This window comes from Thunnus thynnus, chromosome 3, assembly GCF_963924715.1.
Source record: "Thunnus thynnus chromosome 3, fThuThy2.1, whole genome shotgun sequence".
In the NCBI taxonomy this organism is placed as follows: Eukaryota; Metazoa; Chordata; class Actinopteri; order Scombriformes; family Scombridae; genus Thunnus; species Thunnus thynnus.
Genome location: NC_089519.1, coordinates 30,987,186 through 31,007,542, shown reverse-complemented (window position 1 = coordinate 31,007,542; position 20,357 = coordinate 30,987,186). Strand labels below are relative to the sequence as shown.

Below are 20,357 nucleotides of genomic sequence, written 5' to 3'. Positions count from 1 at the left end.
GTCTAATATTTAAGAGAAGTCTGTAAAAAGTTGTCATTTAAAAACTACAAAAAATGTTGTTACACATTGGGAACACTTTACTGCATCGATACTCCTAAGGCAGTCTGCATCTGCATCTGCGTCTGTGTCTGCGTGTGTGTGTGCGTGTGTAACTGTCTAATCAGCATTTTGAATTCTGAGCTCAAAGGTTAAAAAAGTGCAACAGTCAAACTCAAAGTGCACTTTTCTACCAGCCTGCTCTCTGGTCAGTTTACTGTCCACTTCACTCGAGGAGTACATGCACATGAGATTTGAAAAACTCTCGGCTCGTTGTGATTGAAAGTGCAGCTCTATTTTATTCCAACATAAGTATTATAGCTGTAAACAAATATTTTCCAGTTTCAAAACTGATTAAACAATCAGGTTTAGTGTTCACATATTGCAGGCTTTGGTCATCTATTCATGTCTATCAATGTTTGGAATGAAAAAAATGTCCCTTATTCATCTATTGTTGTTGAATGTTAAAGGAACATTTTGACATTTTTTCCCACCAAGAATTAGATAAGAAGATTGATAAGACCCTCATGTATGTACACTGAATATGAATAATAAGTCTAGCCAACAGGCTATTAGCTAGCCTCATAGTAGTTGTCGTTTTCACATTTCACGGATTAAACAAACAGGATGTAACCTGTTAATTAGTAAAATGTAGAAGTGCTGGTTGGTGGGTTTGTTAAACTTTGGACAGAGCCAGGCTAAACTAAGCTAACTGGCTGCTGGCTGTAGCTTCATTTAGCAAAAGTGTCTCCTCTAGCTTTCATCAAGGAAGCAAATAAGTGGATTTCCCAGAATGTCAACCTATACCTTTAAACCTTAGCACACTTTCCCTCAAAAACAGGCAATGGACATCATTCTTCTTTCCTTGTCACCAAGTCCCAGTCTGATCCATCAAAAACACCTCCTGTAGGCTACTTTTAAGCCAATCACAAATGTTTCCCTCTTCCTTCAGATATGACATGCTCGGGCGTGGCACGGGTGAACCACTCCGACCACCCGCCGTCATACACTGACACCCCCGGGTGCCCGCATTCGTGGGCTGCCAGTGCCACGTGACACGCGGTCACGGCCGAACCACACGAGACACATATAGGGCGGCTGAGGTCCACCCCGGCCCGGGCGAACAAACCCTGGAGTTCCTCCTTGGGCAGGAAGTGACCTGACTCGGACAGAAAGGAGTGGAAGGGCATGCTGATGGAGCCGGGGATGTGGCCTGGCTCTGTGTCTGTCAATCAGAGAAAGAAAAAAGAGTTCAACGATTAACAATAGTCAATAACTTACAGATTAACAGTCCTGCACCACATAGCATTTTGGAGAAGCTCTTAACGTACAGACACAAAGCCACATTAGCATTCATTTCGAGATGTGTTTGTTCCCACCTGATGAACGTCTTTCACTCTCCTTTTAGCTCTGTTTTGGTCTCCACCAACTTCTGAGGGAAATATCTTGCTCTGTAGCTGCTAAACGCTCCACTTGTCAGCAGTTACACCTTGCATTTGCATTTGGTGCTGGGCAGGTAGCGTACAGTGGTTTAATCAGTGTTTTTGAGCTGAAAGATGTTAAAATGCATCATAGAGCTGAAGGAGAACTGATCGTTCTCTGTGGTTTTGTCACTACGAGCGAGCGCTTTCAGGTGACACAAAGGCGTTTTTTTCCACTGTCAATATAAAATTATTGATTAGTGCAACATTGAGCTAATAACTGTTGTCAGTGTCATCTCAGTTAATTATTTAATTATTTGTGTGCACTGTTCCTCTTTTCTATCCATTTTGTGATTTTTATTTATCGTTAAAAAAACAGAAAAAAGAAGGAAGTGAGAAAAGAAAAATTTTTTTCCTTTTGCAATAATGTTGCAAAAAAATTCAGTCAGCAAAAGTTAAATTTTTTCACTTTTTAAAGTTTAATCAACTCACTGGTGTCATCTCTGATATGCTGACAGGTTACAGCCCCCCCCCCCCCACACACACACACAGGTGTTTTCACCTATAATGCCTGATTAGACCTCTTCTCAGGACTATGTGTAAATAATCTGTGCTTAATTGACATCTTCCTGACTCTCCTGTTTGATTTGTTGCACCGGTTAGGGTGGGACAATTTACACCTTTATCATTCGTATCAGTTCATATAGTTAATACAGACGCCACATAATTCCCAGCATAGCTCCACCTAACTTCTTCCTGACTATATTAATGTTATTAGTGACACTTTTTTTCCTACTACAAGTCAAAATGCCTGCTGTTACAAAAATCTCAGATAGTTGCAGCCAACCCTTAACATGGCCAGTGTATTGGGACTGGTTTGCTTTTTTCCACCATATTTTCTCTCGAGAAGTGTCTCTTAAAGTAGATCATTATCTCACTTCACATATTCTGATTTGGCAACAGACTCGTGGCAAAAACAATCTGCAGCTGTGAGCACTGTATGTATGAGAGGAAGTGAGGGGTCAGAGGATCCCTAGAGAAGAAGTGTTACATCATTCCAGCTGTACCCTACTGTCAACTACTGAACTTTATTTAACCAAAAGAAAAGGGTACTCAACTTTACTCATAAAAGAAAGATAAAGGAAGTGCATAAATGTTGAGCAGAGCATCATTGTGATTATTAAGCAGTTAGCATGTCAGCCGTTGAGGAGGTTGAGCTTGTAATCCCTGAGCTGCAAGAAGAACTTTTTAACATTTAACCAGGCAGACAGAGAATAGTTTACACACTTTGCTTTCCCCACCTTTCTCAAAAAAATCTTATATCAGCAGGACGGCTGTTTCAAAGGTTGGCCAGTGAGATACACTTACTTATTGGGAAAGACAGAACATCTTACATGAGTTGTTAATGTATTACTTTGTCATCTCGGAGAATATACTGTACATGTATACGTATAAATAGAGTGGGTGGGTTTTGGTAAGGTTGCCTTAACACCAGCAGCCATACAAGAACTTTATCTAAGCAAAAAACGGCCTAATACAGTCCGAATGATGACTTATTTGTCGGACACATCTTATCGACTTTCATCGGGATCATTGTCATGATATAATCATATCATACTACTGCATCAGTTTAAGAAATTCTGTTGCCAAAACTAGTTATTAAAAGCAATTAAAAACCAACACTTAGTTATTTATGTTTTTGTTTTACACATGTGAGGAGTTTTTCAGGATGTAATGCAACTGCAGGACAAAGATTATACATCAATTTGTTTATCTTATGTAATTTTACATACATTTGCCATATTATTATAAATACATATAGCTCAATATTAGAGAAAATATTAATAAATATCATTAGAGGTGAAAGGATGAGTTGATTAATTGATTAGTAGATGGACAGAAAATGAAAAGGCAACTATTTTTGATGTCATTTTTTAGTAGCAAAAATGCCAGAATGCCCTACTAATTAACTTTTTCTGTTTTTTGATTTTTGGTCTGACAAAACGAGTCGTTTGAAGATATCGAATTTAAGGAATTTAGAGACTCAAGGAAATTTTGACAAGCATTTTTCACTATTTTGTGATGTTGTAAAATTGTGTGATTTCTTGTGTGATTTCACATTTATAATAATAATAATAATATCTAGCTCAAAGTAAGGTAAATATATAAATATGAATGTTATCTAGAGGTGATAAACAAATCAACAATTCAATTGGCTTCAGTTAGTCTATGACTCTTAACAAGCAGGCTACTTATTTCCCTATTTCTTATGGAAAAGATACAAAAATAAACAGCTCTATTCAAAAATGCTTCATAACCAAGTACAGAGAATTCAGCCAAAATTAGCTCGAGTTGAGAAAAAGGGGGATACTAGTCCCTGTCATCAATCCCTGAACAGCATGTTGTATGAAAACGTCTCTTCTCAATGTTAACAGTCAATTTGCCTGAGGTCAAAGTGCACTGCTGAGACTGTTTTCACCAGTGGAGCTTCACCTGTAAACGGGCACCGTAACAGCACATCATAGACTTTTTCTATGTGCGTTATTGTGTGTGTACAGTATATATATATATGTATGTATGTATGTGTGTGTGTGTGCATGTGTGAGTGTGAGAAGTCTATGGGATAAGATAAGGCACATACTTAAGGTTCCTGGTCACTGTATACAGGCCGTTATCTGTAAAGATCGACAATATATGAATTCTAGTCTATTCAGTCTACCTGCTACTGTCCTTCTGCAGTGTGTGTGTGTGTGTGTGTGTGTGTGTGTGTGTGTGTGGGTGAGAGAGAGAGAGAGAGAGAGAGAGAGAGAGTGAGTACATGGTTGACTGGAGATAAAATCCAGGGTTATGCGAGCATGACCTTCCTGCTTGCTCTTCCTCTATGTTTGAGTTGTTCAGTCATTTAGGCCCATGAAGCCTGCTCACTGCCTGTGTTTGTCTAGAGTCAACTATGTGAAACGCCTCCATACAAGAAAGTCATGCATGGACTCATTGGACCGTCATGGTTTTTCCACTGTATGCCTGTGACACGCTGAGCCCATACTGTCACAGAATGACATGTTTTTCTTTAGATTTTTTTATGGGGTCCGATTGTTCCATTTATTTGTTTGTCCATCAGTCTTCCACATGTGTGTTATATCAGACACCACTGAATGAATCTGACTCAAAATTTAAATCATGCGACTTAATATTCTCTTTTCATTCTCGGAATGAATTGCAATAACCAGTTTTGTCGCCTATTCTGCAAATTCATGTTTGAATAAATAGTCCAAAGTGTCCAAATGATGACTCCTTCGTGGGAGACGTCTTGTTTGGTGTCACAGCTGGGTGACAAATCTATTTTATCAGCTTTCACTGTGATGATATAATTATCTCTTGTTACTTTATCTTTTTAATAGATTCTGTAAAGCAAATAGCAATTAAAAACGAACAAAATGTGTTATTTAAGTTTTTGTTGTACACATGTTAGGGGTTTTGTGTGACGTAATGCAACAATAAGACGATTGATCAATTTGATTATCTTATGAGATTTAACACACATTTGTAATATTATGATATCAGATACAGTATAGCTCAGTGTTACAGAATATATTTGTATAGATATCATCAGAGGGGAAAGTTGATGAGCAGAAGACAGCTGCTATTTTCATAATCAATCACTTTTTTTCTAGCAAAAAATGCCAAACATCCCCTAATTAGAGTTTGTCAGCTGTGCGGATGTGCTGCTTATCTTTGTCTTATGTGACAGCGAACTGAATATATTTCTGTTTTTTGAATGTTGGACAAAACGAGCCATTTGATGACATCAATTTTGAGGAATTTAGACAGTTTAGAAAATTTTGACAAGCTGATGTTAGACAAAATGATTAATCAAAAAAAATAACTTCAGTTGTAGTCTTAAATGTCATGATATCGATTTAAACCATTTTCCAGGTTGGCAAACTCTTACAATCATGTTTGTCAAAGGACAAACATGATTTACTGATCAACAGTGTCAGGAACTCAGCTGCTGTAGTGTTTGTGTGGAACAAAAAGCCATCAGACTAATGTGTCTGTTGATTTTTCCATTGTCTAATGACGGAGACTCATCAGCATATCTGCTCTCATATCACTTCTCTTGACTGGCTCAGTGAATGTATGCAGGCCTGTGACTGAACATTGAGGCTTAAACCAACCTAATAGATTGATGCAATTATTCTACTTTGGCCAACCGCTAAATAACTAGAGTGTGTTTTCTATAGGTACACACAGGCAAGTAAATATTATAAAATATGTGGCATAAAAACTACTGTATCTTCCATATAATTACAATTTACATAATCATCTCTCTAAATAGATTTACCATGTAGCTGGTTATTACAGGAAACTCAGTGGAAACTTGGTCCTCAGTATGACAACCAAGGTACTTTTTGGAAATTTCAACTCAGCATGTTTTTGCTCAAATCATCACATAACCACATAACTAAATGGGCTGATTTGGTTGCGATCCTCAATATTTTGACGGTGTTAAAGTGCCAAACCTGCATGAATCAAACCTCAAACCTTGACAGATTTCAGTGTCACACTCTCTTCCCCAACACTGATGGAAAAAAAGACCTACTCTTCATCATCCTCAGGGCCTTTGTACATCAAGGTCCCCACACTGAGGGCCCCATCCGCTAATACAGTGAGCAAATATTTATGTTTAAGCCTTTTATCATTATGAAGTCCGGACAAAAAACATTTTTGTTGCACACTGACCTTTTCTGTTTAGAGACAGTTACACAGAAGAAAATGTCCATTGACTAGAGAAGACTCACACTGCCTGACCTTTAACTTAAAAAAATAAAATTATTTCTTTGGTTCTTAGACTTCTATCTTTTTTTTTTTTTTTACTTGATTAAGTTCTAAGGATGGAAACACCATTTTTCTAATTACCTTAAATACCATTTCCTAAAGCATACAGTAAATGATAAAGTAGAACCAGCAGGATTAAAAGTATTTTCTGTGCCAACCAAAAGATTTTCATAGACAGATTTTGAAGATGGGATGACTCGCACCACTTTTACGTAATTAGGAATGTCTTATAGTCTAATTGATCACCAAATAGGTGCACACCCTTACAGTCGTTTATAGCTGCAACACTGGGGCTTTCAATTTAGTTATTATTGTTTAATTAACTCCAGGCTGCAAGACACTTGTATCATTATAAGGCAGTGGTTCTCAAAGTGGGGCCCAGGGACCCCCAGGGGTTGTTGGACAGGTAAGTATTGACAGAATTTTTATTGACTATTTTGGTCATGGGTTTCATACTTTCTGTAATAAAGAAAAACTTTTATCAGATGGGAGACCTTGGGACAAAATCTTAACAAATTGGGGTCTAATTTGTGTCAGTTTAGGGGTCCTTGACGTGAAAAAGTTTGAGAACCATTGTCCTAAGGACTTGCAGACTACTCACTGTCTCTGGGTTCAGGGTCCAGTCCTCTGAACCTGCCTGCTGGTCTGGCATCCACCACCTGGAACTTCTTGGTGTACAAATTATCCAGGATATCCTGATAAGTCTTGATCCAGGACCGGTTTACGGAAGCCTTGAACTCAGTCGACGTGGGTCTGACGTATTGGTCACTTACCGGTCGCTCCTCCATCTCCCAGTTTCTGAGCCCCCCGTTGAGCAACGAGACCGAGCTGTGCCCGAACACCCGGAACATCCACCATACACGGGGCGCCGAGAACGCACCGAAGTCGCTGGTGTCGTACACAACGACGTGCGTGTCGCTCTCTATTCCCAAATTCCCGACATAGTCTGCAAAAAATTTCTCTGACGGCAACATGTGGTCCAGAGGAGAGGTTTTATCACAACACTGGTCTATGTCAAAGAAAGCTGCGCCCGTGATGTGTCTCTTCTTGAACTCACTCTTGGCGCTGCGCCGTAGTTTGGGCAAATACCACGAAGTGTCCAAGATGCGCATTTTCCCCTGGACCTTCATTGCCTCCGCAAGCCATTTAGAGGTGACCAGAGCTCTTGCTTGAAGCGTCATGATCAGCTCTAAAGAGGTAGACAGGCTTCAAAACTTTACTGTAGTTTAACTGTATCGACTTAATCCTGTGCCAAAGGTTGAGAGTAGTCGAGAGAGCAAAGACATCAATCGTGGAGAGAGACACCGCACAACAAACAACACGCCCCCAGCTCAGCATGCAACAGCTGGAAGTGACTGGAGGCGGTGACATAGTTGGACAGTATTGTGATTACTTTGTAACGAGAAACTGTAATAACAATAATAATAATAACAACAATAATAATAATAATAATAAGTATTTATAGGCTATAGCACAAGACAACCGTTACAAAGTGTTACATAAGGCAATAAAAACAAGATAAATTAAGAAAAAAATAAAACAATTAAATAGAAAAAGTAGGCTATTCACAGTAACAATCACATTCAGAATACACTATTAGGACTTAGTGTAATTATTACTAGTATAACACCTCTCTGGACAATTTAATTCTCGTCATGACTTTAGTATATGCCTCTGTCGACCTATGTAGCCTTTGGCTAATTTTGACGGCTCATAAAACACTTTTTCTGCCCTATATGCTAAAACTGCTGATAATTTGCACACCTCTTAATACTGCATTTTTTTACTTTTCATTTTCACTAAACATTTTCTGGTGTAGAGGTTGTTATTTATATATATATATGGAGGCAATGAAATCTACACTAGTGTCATCCCATTCTGTTTCTGTCTTTTTGCAGGACACGTTAGTACCAATTTACAGCTCTCACTAATTTAATATAATAATAATACTAATGATAATAATAATACTAACAATACTATTACTACTACTACTTCTACTAATAATGATGATGATGATGATGATGATGATGATAGTAGTAGTAGTTGTAGTTACAATACACAGCAGTAGCCAAGTGACCCTTTTTGTTTGCATCAAACGTGATGTTGCCAGGTAGGAACTTTGGATATGTACACATTGTAATAAACTGAAAACATGTACTGATAGATTGCAACAGGTATCTTCTAATTAATCACCTAAAAGTAACATGACAGAGAGAATGTATTTTTGTTTGTTTTTTTCCAGTTCCTAATGGATGGCGGTAACGCGCTGATAATCGGGTTTACCAATGAAAAAGAAGAGCTAGGAACTTTGCACGTCCTCGAGTTTGTTTTTCCAGTCGGCTGCTTTTAATTGGTGCTCACGGAGAGCTCACCGGATGTTGATGGATTCACATGTGTTAAAGTGAAGGCACATTCTTATCGATGTAGCGTGTAGATTATTTAACAAAACATCGAAATATAAACCAGGATGTCGGCGTCGTTGATCAGGAGAGGACTGGAGCTGCTGAGCGATGATATTAAAAGTAAGTTTAGCCTTTTAGCTCGCTAGTCGGCTAACGTTAGCATTGGACATCAGTACAACGCTTCAGTTTGCTAATAACAGTGATAACTTTACTGCTCTTAAAGGCAGCAGTTATTATTTTCCATCATGACCCATTATGTCATTTTAAAAATACACATTACTGACACTAGGAAGCCCAATTATTAGTGATAAGAAACAGAAAAAAGCAAACTGTTATATGACGTTGAAACCACCATAAAATAGTTGTACTGTGTAACTGCAATGGCAAATACAGAGTTTCAGTGCATTTGGTAATCAATGGACACATCATTCTCATCTGATTTTTCTCCCCTTGTCCTGTACATCCTGCCAGATGTGAGTAAAGTGAAGAAGAAGCAGCAGCAGACACCCAGCTCGGCCACCGTGATGGAGCTTGTGAGCACGAAGCGTCAGGGAGTCACCAAGCAGGTTAAAAGGCTGCAGGGTCGTCTGGGTCCCGGCAAGAGCAAAGCTACTGTCAAAGACAAGAGGATCAAGTCTGCCGTGGGTCAGTCCGCCTGTTGTCCTGCACAGTATCAGAGCCACAACCATCATTCAGGAGAAAACACACTCTAAATTAGAAGTCACATATGTTAATTGGGTGATTTTGTGAAGCTCAGTTTGAATCATTTTTAAAGGATGGGTTCACAATTTTTCAAGCCTGTCTTAAAGCAACAGTCAAGTCACCAAATGAACGTTAAAATAGTTTTTTCTTGCCATAATCATTCCTCCTGTCTATACTGACCATTAGAAGATCCCTTCATAATGAACTTTTTATGTAAAGTAAAATTCACAAGACTCCCTCTGTGCAAAAATGTATTTAAAAGTTCATCTTAAGCTAATATGAAGCTTCAGCTGTCCAAATTAGTCAGATCAAGTAGATACCATTCAATGTTAGTGCCAAAGTTCCTCTTTTTGTTACTATTCTTCCACAGCAGCTCAACAGGGAAACACTGTTCGAAGAAACACACACAAGAAGGAATTTGATGCTAAAAAGACTGTAAATGTGGCAGATATCCATTTAATATGACTAACTCAGACTGCTGAAGCCTCATATAAGCTTCAGATAAACGTTAAATGCATTTTTGCATAAAATGACTGTGTGGACGCACTGTGGATTTTGTCCCCCATCACTTACATTGAAAGCACATTTGAAGGATCTTTTAATATCCAGTATGAACAGGAGGAATGATTACAGCCAGGAAAACCTCTTTCACTGTTCATATGGACACCTGACTGTTGTTTTAAGACAGACTTGGAAAAACTGTGAACTTGTCCTTTTAAGTGTAGGCATATGTGAATACCAGTAGATGGCTGCAGTAGAAGCTTTTTTCTAACTTTGAGAATGCACACACAGATGCAGACCATCAGCTATGCAACATGTTTAAACATCCAATAAAAAGTGAACAAACTTTCAGCAGCAGACTGGAATAACAACCAAATCTGCAATTTAAATAACTCTTCTGTCACAATCAGAATCTTTCTTATGTGTTGCAATAAATGAGCACAGGAAAACATTGCCTTACTTAACATACAATTTAAAACTTGATAGTGATAGTTAACATGATTGAAGTAGCAGTGGCCCTCTGGTGTTTATTTTTATATTACAATCTTCCTTTGCTTCTTTGGTGTTAATTATAGAGGAGTTCAGGAAGAAGCAGGGGAAGAGCCAGATGAGTGCTAACCTGAAGTACTTCATGGAAACCAGCTGCAAAGCAACAGATTCTGACAGCATGAAGGTAAGAGAGGCTCCAGATCCACTCAGCTGCTGTCAGTCACCTTTTTCATTATGTTCAACTATAATACTTTGCCATTAAAGTAGTGTCATTTTATATCAGGTTATTAAATAGAACAAATAAGGACAGATCTCACCAGTTCTTAAATAAATTTGATTTTTGTACTTTACGGATCTTTAAAATGCTTGTCTGTTAGTTAAAAGTCTTAAATTACAGAGACACAATAAATCATTTGTGATCCATATTTGTATCATTTGGATTTTCTTCATATTTTTGTACAGAATGTAAAAACAAAGATATGTATTTTTTTATGTTTGAGGTGGTTTGTTGACACTCTTGATTGATTAATAATAAATTAACAGATATAGATTCAGTGAAGGATCCGATGTTTTGTGCAGTTTGTTGTCTTGAACATCCTACAGGGCCTCATTGCTTGTTTCTCTCTACCGTCTACATATTCACTTGAGTTCGTCCTTTACAGTATTGATTTTCTCTCTCTGTCTCAAATCAGATCCAGAACCACAATACAGGGAGACAGTCCAGGAACCGCCCCGACAGACCCGCCAAGAAGACCAAGGAGCCGCAGTCCCTGTTCACAGAGGAAGAGTTCCAGCAGTTCCAGAAGGAATACTTTGGCAGGACTGTAGAGGAGAAGAAATAAAGGTCACCCTAAATAAAAAGACACTGCAGTCTCAGAAGGAAACACCGGGGCTGCTCTTTGTGGATCTGATGAGTGAAAGTGGATTTCTGGACCAGACCATGTTCATTTGGCTCAACAGTGGAACATGAAACTTTGAGGAGAAACGACAAGCTGAATCTGTACCAGTGTTATGACTGCATACACATATCGTCACATTCAAGGAACCAGAGTTTTTGTTTTGTGCCTGACTCATAACAGGATCACATGCAGATGTTGGATTTTTAACATCATTCCAAAACGTGTACGACAGACTGACTCATAACAGTTGTCAGTTAAATGCAACCAGTAGTCATTTTATGAGTTATGCAAATGTAAGTTACGGACCCTCATATTGTAATGAAACCTTTCATATGCGTCATATATGTCACCTCTTTTCAGTCACTTTGTTTTCACAAGTTGCAGATTGAAAATTTGTCAAGACAAATTGTGATTGAATATGTTGAACCTCTCCCGTCACAATTCCAAACAGTCCACTCACTAGTAGAACGTTATTGAATTAACACTTTTTATTATTATTTAGCTTTATGGTTGAGCGGAAATTAAAACATATTTTTGTTTTCAATATCAAGAGTCACAAGTTTACTTTGTTATTCATGTTTTCATTTAGGTTGTAATAAAAATACATGAACATGCAAAAAGCTTTTCACAATGCATGACTTTGTATGAGTTCAGCCGTGATCTATGCTCATTAGACTCTTTACAGAAACGTTAACTGTTAAATCAACTCGTATGAATATTCAGTTCTGTGTATGAAGACAAAGAAGTTTTAGGGTGTCATTAAAATTCTTAAGTTACTCCTCCCTGCTGTTTGGCGTTGCAGTAATGCAAAGTTGCATAATGCAGCTTTAACAATTTAGACGATAGTGAATGATCACCATATTATCATGTACGGATGAGAACTTGCATATTTGCTGTGTAGCTGCCAGTTTTATCTGTAGCACAGTCAATATTTTTCATTCCTCAAGCAGGATATCCTTTAACAGGTGTGTAAGTGTATGAACACTTCAGATATCAATCATTTTCAAGTTTAACCGGTTGATATTCAGTGATCATCATTCAGTCCTTGATAGTGAAAGTCAGCGTGAGTGCAGCAAAGGAGAGCGATCGCAGAGCCACTCAAACACAGCAGGAACAGTTGCACAATGTCAAAGGTAAGAAATAAGATAACTGGAGATTGACTTTGTTTTTTTAGAGTATATACAAGTATTTAACCACGTTATTGTTTACACAAATATAGCTGAGCAGATTCATTTTCATCAATGCAGATTTAAAGCTTAATTTCTTCCAAATCACAAATAGTATTTTCATATTTCTGCTTCATCAGATCCAATACAGTGAAGGTGAATTTAATCAGTGATGCTTTATGAACTGGTATTTAAAAATTGAACTGAGCTTTTTTTTTTCCAAGAGACAGAGACTTCTGTAAATAAATAAATGTTACTGTTGAGTTGTTCAAATATAATTCTGAGATGCTTTGATCACAACAAACAAATAGATATTTATGTCCATGACGGCAGAAGTTTTAAGTATGGTTTTATCAAAATCACGGCGCATAAAACCAGAATGATCTGCATGGTTAGATACCACTAGAGATAGGTGAGAAATCTTTTAACTTCATCTCTCTGAGTTCCAGAGCATCAAATGTCTAATTAGTTTATAAAAGTAACAGACGTTGACATGTTGCCTTTTTCTCAGTTGGTGTCACAGACGTCTTTTGCATATTTTTGTGGTGAAATTTGTCATTTCAATTATATTTGCAAAACAAACTTTAGAGCCTAAATGAAACTATTCATTGTCTCATAGATATATTAATGGAGCAACAAGCCAATGATACTGTTGACACACTGTTGTAACCTGTAGACATACCTGCACTCTTACACACATGAAAATGAAACCATCTTCCTGGTCAAGGGACATGATTCATGCATGGAAATGTTTCTCTTACATGAAGGGTTGCTAATGTTTGGCTATTGTTAAGACTAGTTGAACTACATAAACAGGAATGGTTCCTAGACTTGTAACGGCATTCTGATGACACTGCAACAAATTGTAGCTCAGCCTAAACGTATATACTGTAGAAAAGAGGCCCAGTTAAGCGGTATTTGCTCTTTGCTTGGGCGAGGGTCAAAGACGGTGCATTAGGTCAGAGAAATCTCGAATATTACTCGTAGCTATTTGCAAGACTAGTGGAGCTAGAGAAGCGGGGATGGCAGCTGGACTACTGAGTGAGTGATGGCATTCAAATTAAACTGCCTATCAAGCCAGTGGGGCTAGCCACCACCAACCAACTTCTCATTATTGCAAATAACACTTAATCAGTCTGTTTCTTTTTTACTTAAATTAAGTCAACTGTACACTGTTATGAGCTTAAATATCGATTGTAACTGCTTTTATTGTTTGAACAAATGGATTAAATGATTTACATTTGTACTTGGCCCTTTGCACATCATCATCACATTATTTTAGCTCATGTCCAGTTTGCCAAAGTAGAGAATTTAACAACAATCAAGATTCTTGTTTAGAGCGAAAGTAAAAGTGCCAACTAAGATGTAATCGATCTCGTTTGGCGTGTTTTAAGGGAACAATGAACAGTTCAGTTGTCTTGAATTAAACCTCAACAGACCGTTTCTACGTTGATAAATCGTAGAAATGGGTCATCAGATTAGGAATGCAGATTAACAATGTTTTGTCTTGACCATATTTACACTTTACTTACAGTGAATTGGATAAGAATCTACATGGTCATTACATTGAAACTTTTTTCCTGATGTGAATTCTTCTGCAGGGATAGGTAGATCACTGCACTGATAGAATTAGGTCGTGGTTCAGTTAGGACCATGTTTAATTAGATACTGTATTAAGTGATTCATTCATTTGTGGTAAAGTTGTAAAATACAGTTTTATAATTGGATAAAGGTCAGTTAAATGAATAATTCAGAAAATTCAAATTCTCACAAAAATATTGGACATAAATTCTCTCCTACACGTTTCTAATTAATTCCTGCGATTAGCTAAACTTGCAATATGTTACAGAATGTTTCATCAGATACTCCGAGCAGCTTTAATGTTTAAATGTATGCAAGCGGTTCAATTACGCTTCCTCTCTTTCTGTAGCCAAAGCCTCCAGTTCCTCAGCCAAGGAGACAGTTTTCCCATCCAGACAATACAGCGGATGACAAGCCACCAAATAAGTGGAATGTTAGAACGAGTTCAGAAGGAAGCGACACTGGAAATGTCAGACTGGGAACAGTAAAGGTGATGTTGTTTTATGTTTTATTTCAAATATGATGTGGAACAAAATCTACTCATATAGCAAAAGAAGTTAAAGTTAATCCAATACTTCCAAGCTTCTTTTTGGAATTAAGAAGAGAATTATTGTTTTCTCATTAAAGTATAAGAATTAACACTATTATACAAACCAATAAAAATCACCAAACTCAAATCACACAAAGGAATATTTCATCAAAAAATAAAGATCCTGTATTTAGATTTAGTAAAAGATGACAACATGTAGGTAGAACAGCATCAATTCACAGGGAAACCAGCTGATTCCTTAAATGTCTGGTTGAACGAGATTCTATAGATTTGTACAATATGTATAAAAAAAAGTCCTGAAAAATTCTGAAGGTAGCAGATACTAAATGTGTCGTGTCAGAGGATGACAAAGAGAACTGATACAAATGAAAATAAACCATCAGACTACCTCTGTGGTTAAAATCACCACCATGTGAGATTGTAAAAACACTCAGATCTAACTTGTTATTTGTACATTCACTGAATAGATTATCCCTTATTTTCTCAGATGTTGGCCAAACAATTCGCTAATGATGCCTGTAAAGCACACCCTCCTCTGATGTCAGCCAAGCCTCGGAAGGAAAAGTCTGACGACGAAAATGAAAATGAAATCCTGGTAATTACAACCATGAAAAGCATTTTACTATAACAAAAACAAGGGAAGCGATCGTAGTGTTTGAGCTCAGCTGTAAATAACCTCTCATTTTCCACCAGGATGTCAACTCTCTGAAGGTTTGGTGGGAAGAAGTGATACGTGAGTGAGAAAACTAGCTTGAAAAGATTTCTGTTTGAGGTTCTTAATGTGTTTGCTGAACTACAGTTTTATTGATTTACAGCCTGGAGTTGTCTCTGCAAGGATCACAGTCTGAGGGGTGAGAGAGAAACAAAGTAAGAAAATAGTAGAGTTTATTTCCTAATCAACTGTGTGCTGGTGCTTCAAATTATTAGACAGATAATGTCAAACGTTTAGACCTGAAAGGCCATTTTACTAGCACACCACAACCATAAAAGATATTGGTGAAGCTTGATGGACGATACATCTTGTTACTGACGTTTCTTAAGGATGTGTACATCATTAAATCGATGAACTTTAATAATCTGATCAAATATTCTCATAACACTGTACATTCAAGGATCATCAAAGTCAAAGCTCAACAGCTCTGTAATGCTATCAAGTATTACATGAACCTGCTGTCTGAAAATAGCGGCACCCTGAAGAAGTACATTGACGATCTGCTCTGCATTGCTGACAACTTAGACAAGGTAACAAAACATGATGATTTAAATCCAAATGTAAGACATTTACAGATGAGTTTGCTGACATATGTGAGTTCTGTCATCATCATAACCTGCTCTGGATATGATCATCGCCTGTCTAATCAAATCAATTCCCTTTAATCTTAAGTTTTCTAAAGGGACAAAGATTGCTGGCATAACAGGAGGAGCGACATCTGTAGCGGGAGGAGTGGCAGCAGCTGCCGGAGTGATACTATCTCCGCTCACTCTGGGCGCCTCGCTGGCCCTGACTGTAGTTGGGGTGGGCGTTGCTGCTGCTGGCGGCGTCACTGGTGCATCAGCTGCCATCGCCCACAAGGTGACCAGATATGAAAGAAACTCTATTGATTTGAAGTATGTCTTTGTTTGTGCCTTGTGTGGATGCAGCGTTTATGAATCTGGAAGGTGGGGTTTTCTTTTCTGGGTTTTTTTTCTTGGATATCTTCTTTCTTTACTCTTTTTTTTACATTGCTCTTTCTGTATTTTATTTATTGTATTCTGATGTACATGTTACTTGTTGCTATAGTGATGTCAGTGTAAAGCACATTGAATTTTCCTGTAATGAAAGGCAGTATATACATTGAACTGCCTTGCCCTAAGTTGCATAGCAACAAAATGTAACGGTACCAAGATTCGACGGATCTTTCTGAGCTGACAAGATACTTTCCTTCAGGTGCAGCAAATGAATGAATAAAAATCTTAATTTAGTGTCCCTTGAAGGTTTTTAAATGTTAAGTATTTCAGAAAAATATATCTAAAACCTTCCTTCATAAAAAAAGGAGAAAACTCTGGCACCCAAAAGTAGTAGTATCACAAAAACACACAGTAGCAAACAGCAATACACAGGTTGAACAGGCTCAAAGCTACAAATAGACTGCACCCGTTTCCATAAGAAATGTGTAGTGACATCAGAAGCATTAAAAAGATACTATAATCATATCAAAAAAAAATTCTTCACAAAGTGGCTTTAACCTGTATTCCTTGGTTGTACTATTCTGGATTTAAATCTTTAAAGTTGTTTAACAGCCAATAAAATCTGTTCTTCCAGGTGAACACCACACAGGACAAAAAAAAAATCAACAAGACCCTCGGGGACTATAAAGAACTTATGGAGAAAATTCAGGCCTGCTTGAAATTCATCAACGAGGGTATGGGGCAGCTAAAGAAGCACGATCTGTCCATTATGGGTGAATCCAGGATTGATTCGGTGAGGGTAGTGAGAGAGCTGGTTGCTACGGGAGGGGAGAGTGCCAGGGTCATAGAGGTGAACAGTAAGGCGTCTGGGCTGATACAAGGCTTCGGCCTCTGTATGGATTTCTATTTCACCCAAGGAAAGGATGGCCAGAAGCTGAAGAAGGGCCTTGAGTCAAAGTTCGCGAAGAAAATCCGCACGCTAGCAGAAGAGCTGAATAATGGATTGGAGGAACACATGGAGATCAAGAACTCGTTCAGTGAGCATTTTCCAGAGCAGTGAAAGGTTTTTATCTGCTGAACCTTCTCCTACCTGATTTTACCACATACTTTTATATTTACACATCTATATATGTAGGTTATGGTATTATACTTGATATTTTTGAGTTAAATAAATGGGGAACAAACTCAAACAAAACTTCCCAGTCCCAAGTGATTTGAGGGATTACAGGTCTATACATCTATATGCTGATCAGTCAAGGTTGAAAACATGTAGGCTTCAGGATTAAAGAGCTGATTCTCTGCTAATTTTTTTTTTTCCTTTTTGGAAAAAGCATACGACATGGCTTACAGTATGTTGCACCTTCAGGATGTGCTGCTTCAGACTGACCCTGAGGCTGGTCTTGAAGTTGAACTAGCCTGTCTATAATATTGTATATAATTTGGGGGTTTGTGTTCTCTTTTTCATGTTCCTATATCTTATATCCTTTTTTTTGGAGTCTTCTTCCTTTGGAGCTGAATTTATTTTTAAAGTTTTTAATGCATTATGTAAAAGCACCTTGGATCGGCTTTGTGTACGAAACGTCCAATACAAATAAACCTTTCCTGGTCTTACCTCTCTGTTTTTAATTATTTGGTGTCCTTAGTTACTTTTATGTTCTCGCTGAGCTGCGTTTTGAATTGAAGTATTTAACCTAAATAAAGTGTTTTCAGTCCACACACTAGCCTAAATGTTCTACTCATCATCTGTACTATCATTCAATTCAATGGGTGGTAAACTTGTAGATATATAAATTTTCAAGATGTGCATTTAACCACTAGGGGGCAGTCCAGCCGAAGCCTTGTGAACTCAAGTCAAGTTCATGAAGTTTAACCACCAGCTGCAATGAATTCTTAGACTGTATGTTTCTAATGCGAGACATATCAACAACTAATACAGGGATACAATATTTGGTGCAGTTAGAGCCCATAAAAAAGTCAGAGGCTGGAAATATAACCGACAAACGGTAGAATAAACAGATCTGAACGTTTCTTCCTCCTGTTAAAGTTAGTTGGGAAAGTTCCACACAGTGTAAAAAAGTGTTTTAATAAAGACTTAATCATAATGCTGCTATAAACGACCCAAAATGATGAGTTTAAGATCATCGCGCCATCGACAACATGCTTAAAAGAGGTACATAGTTATAAAAAAAACTATTTTAAACGGGGCACTGGATGCAAGATCATTATCAGTAACACGTGAATACGAGCTTAATCAATTGGTTTTAATTATATTTATTTTAAGATACGCCTAAATACACGGACTGTGGGACTTATTTAATGATAGTCTCATAAAACGTTTACAGTTGGGTGGGTGAAATTAAGGACAGAGGAGTTGAGGTGGGTGTGGTCAGAGTGGGCGTGAACTCCAGTACATTACATTCACTTCGACCGACAGTGAAACACGTGAAAGTCAAAACTCATTCACTCCTCCATAGCTGCCTGCAGCTTGTGTTTCATGTTTTAAAAGGATTACAAGTCATATATATTCCAGAAATAACTACATATTGTTTCCAAAGCAGCGATAGTAATTTTTTTACCTCAGAAAGTCACTATATAAGCTCAATAATACCTCACTGGAAACAAATCTAGTATTCCTGAATTCAGTTAACTCACGATGTTTATCATTTATATTGAAACAACTGAGCCAATGACTCAAAAGGGTGGCTTAATATTAAATATCAGAAGGATTGAAATGGACAGAATAATGTAGAGTAACATCAGGGTCTAATTCTGATCATTTGTTATTAATATTATGAAGATCAGTTCGTACAGATGGATAAAATAGAGAGATAGATTGGTCAGATTGGCTCTGAGGGTGATATGAAGCGCAGTGTCCTGGCTGTCTTTACAAGATGCATGAACCATTACGCACAGGTTACAGGTATGTTACAGTCATTTTAAACGTCTTTTTAGCAGCTGAGATTGCCATTAAGCTGTAGGAGTTTACGAACACTTTTTTTTTTTTTTTTTTTTTTTTTACTTATTCTTATCACAAATTCCTCCCACAGTGGACTGCACTCTCGATCATCTGCTTTAAAACACGTCGAATGACATCAACAATCCGTTATTTATGATAGCCTAATCAATGCAAGTGAAAACACATAAATAATACTCTTACATATTTCACAAAAACGATTTTTAATAACTAAAAGCAATAATTATAGGGATTTGATCAGAACATTTTCACGGTTTCAGGGAGTAAAAAAAGAGAAAAAAAAACCAAGCTACTATTCATGTAGACTAGCCTAATTGATAATTTAATGAAAGGCTTCTCTCATTTAAATGTAGAGTCTTCTACGTCTTATTCAGGGGAAAGCAGCAGCTTGTTGCGTGTATCTCCGTTATGTTATTAATTATTCATGACAATTTGGCAGAGCTCTGAAAGACACAATATATTCAGTGAAGCATTTTAGCTTTTAAGTTTCAAGTCAAGTCGAGTCTCGCAGCATACAGACAGCTCTCGTTTTTATCTTGTTCACATTACCTATTATTGTTATTGTCTTAACGGTTAATTTTCGGAACAAACGAGACAGGATTCGCGATTCGGGACAACTGCTCGTAATTCGGGACTGTCAAGACTTTTTCGGGATGTGTGGTCACCCTAAAGTTATAATATTTTTTTTTAACAAATGACAAAACATCTTGAAGTATGTATTACGTAATTTATGTTGTGGCCTATGCTGGTAATCATGTATTTTACTTTATCAGTCGTTGACATTTGTAAAAGACCCACAAATGCGTTTCCTTCTTCAATGTTTACGTTTTGCATTTGACCTACATTTGACGCACAGCGGAAGGCTTCATATGGATCTATTCTGTCAGCTGTATAGATAAACGCATGTAACCAATCACAAACAAGACGCGAGCGGAGTAATCAAGGCGGTACGCGTGTTTGTGTTATTATCACGCCCCGTTGGAAGGTTATTGCTTGTAAATCCACTCCCTGAAGGAGAGACTCCGCTCATCCGCGCTGCCAATGAGAATGATTCAAACGCCCTCGGGGAGTGACACAGCGGAGGAGCACAGTCAGCGGTGCCTCGGCTCTTTATATACTACGGTGACGGTAC

General features: G+C 37.7%; 3 protein-coding genes across 3 annotated transcripts; 2 read left to right on the top strand and 1 right to left on the bottom strand.

Annotated features, from left to right (window-relative positions):
* Window positions 1-315: 315 nt before the first annotated feature.
* Window positions 316-7,618, bottom strand: LOC137180130 (3-mercaptopyruvate sulfurtransferase-like). Its single transcript, XM_067585374.1, has 2 exons — window positions 6,895-7,618; window positions 316-1,261 (listed from the first exon to the last, which is right to left on the bottom strand). Exons 1-2 carry the CDS (start codon window positions 7,472-7,474, stop codon window positions 963-965), a joined length of 879 nt encoding a protein of 292 aa, XP_067441475.1. The 5' UTR covers window positions 7,475-7,618; the 3' UTR covers window positions 316-962.
* A 1,016-nt stretch (window positions 7,619-8,634) lies between these two features.
* rps19bp1 (ribosomal protein S19 binding protein 1) lies at window positions 8,635-12,668 on the top strand. Its single transcript, XM_067585381.1, has 4 exons — window positions 8,635-8,815; window positions 9,167-9,340; window positions 10,474-10,571; window positions 11,080-12,668. Exons 1-4 carry the CDS (start codon window positions 8,761-8,763, stop codon window positions 11,227-11,229), a joined length of 477 nt encoding a protein of 158 aa, XP_067441482.1. The 5' UTR covers window positions 8,635-8,760; the 3' UTR covers window positions 11,230-12,668.
* A 1,669-nt stretch (window positions 12,669-14,337) lies between these two features.
* LOC137180597 (apolipoprotein L3-like) lies at window positions 14,338-17,822 on the top strand. Its single transcript, XM_067585973.1, has 6 exons — window positions 14,338-14,523; window positions 15,071-15,316; window positions 15,399-15,450; window positions 15,696-15,825; window positions 15,968-16,156; window positions 16,886-17,822. Exons 4-6 carry the CDS (start codon window positions 15,745-15,747, stop codon window positions 17,309-17,311), a joined length of 696 nt encoding a protein of 231 aa, XP_067442074.1. The 5' UTR covers window positions 14,338-14,523; window positions 15,071-15,316; window positions 15,399-15,450; window positions 15,696-15,744; the 3' UTR covers window positions 17,312-17,822.
* Window positions 17,823-20,357: the final 2,535 nt, after the last annotated feature.

Coding starts and splice junctions, on each gene's coding strand:
- LOC137180130 (XM_067585374.1), bottom strand. CDS start 7,474: ATGACGCTTCAAGCAAGAGCTCTGGTCACCTCTAAATGGCTTGCGGAG. Junction 1,262..6,894: donor GGACCCTGAACCCAGAGACA/GTGAGTAGTCTG, acceptor TCTGATTGACAG/ACACAGAGCCAGGCCACATC.
- rps19bp1 (XM_067585381.1), top strand. CDS start 8,761: ATGTCGGCGTCGTTGATCAGGAGAGGACTGGAGCTGCTGAGCGATGAT. Junction 9,341..10,473: donor GAGGATCAAGTCTGCCGTGG/GTCAGTCCGCCT, acceptor TGTTAATTATAG/AGGAGTTCAGGAAGAAGCAG. Junction 10,572..11,079: donor CAGATTCTGACAGCATGAAG/GTAAGAGAGGCT, acceptor GTCTCAAATCAG/ATCCAGAACCACAATACAGG.
- LOC137180597 (XM_067585973.1), top strand. CDS start 15,745: ATGAACCTGCTGTCTGAAAATAGCGGCACCCTGAAGAAGTACATTGAC. Junction 15,826..15,967: donor TTGCTGACAACTTAGACAAG/GTAACAAAACAT, acceptor TTTAATCTTAAG/TTTTCTAAAGGGACAAAGAT. Junction 16,157..16,885: donor CAGCTGCCATCGCCCACAAG/GTGACCAGATAT, acceptor CTGTTCTTCCAG/GTGAACACCACACAGGACAA.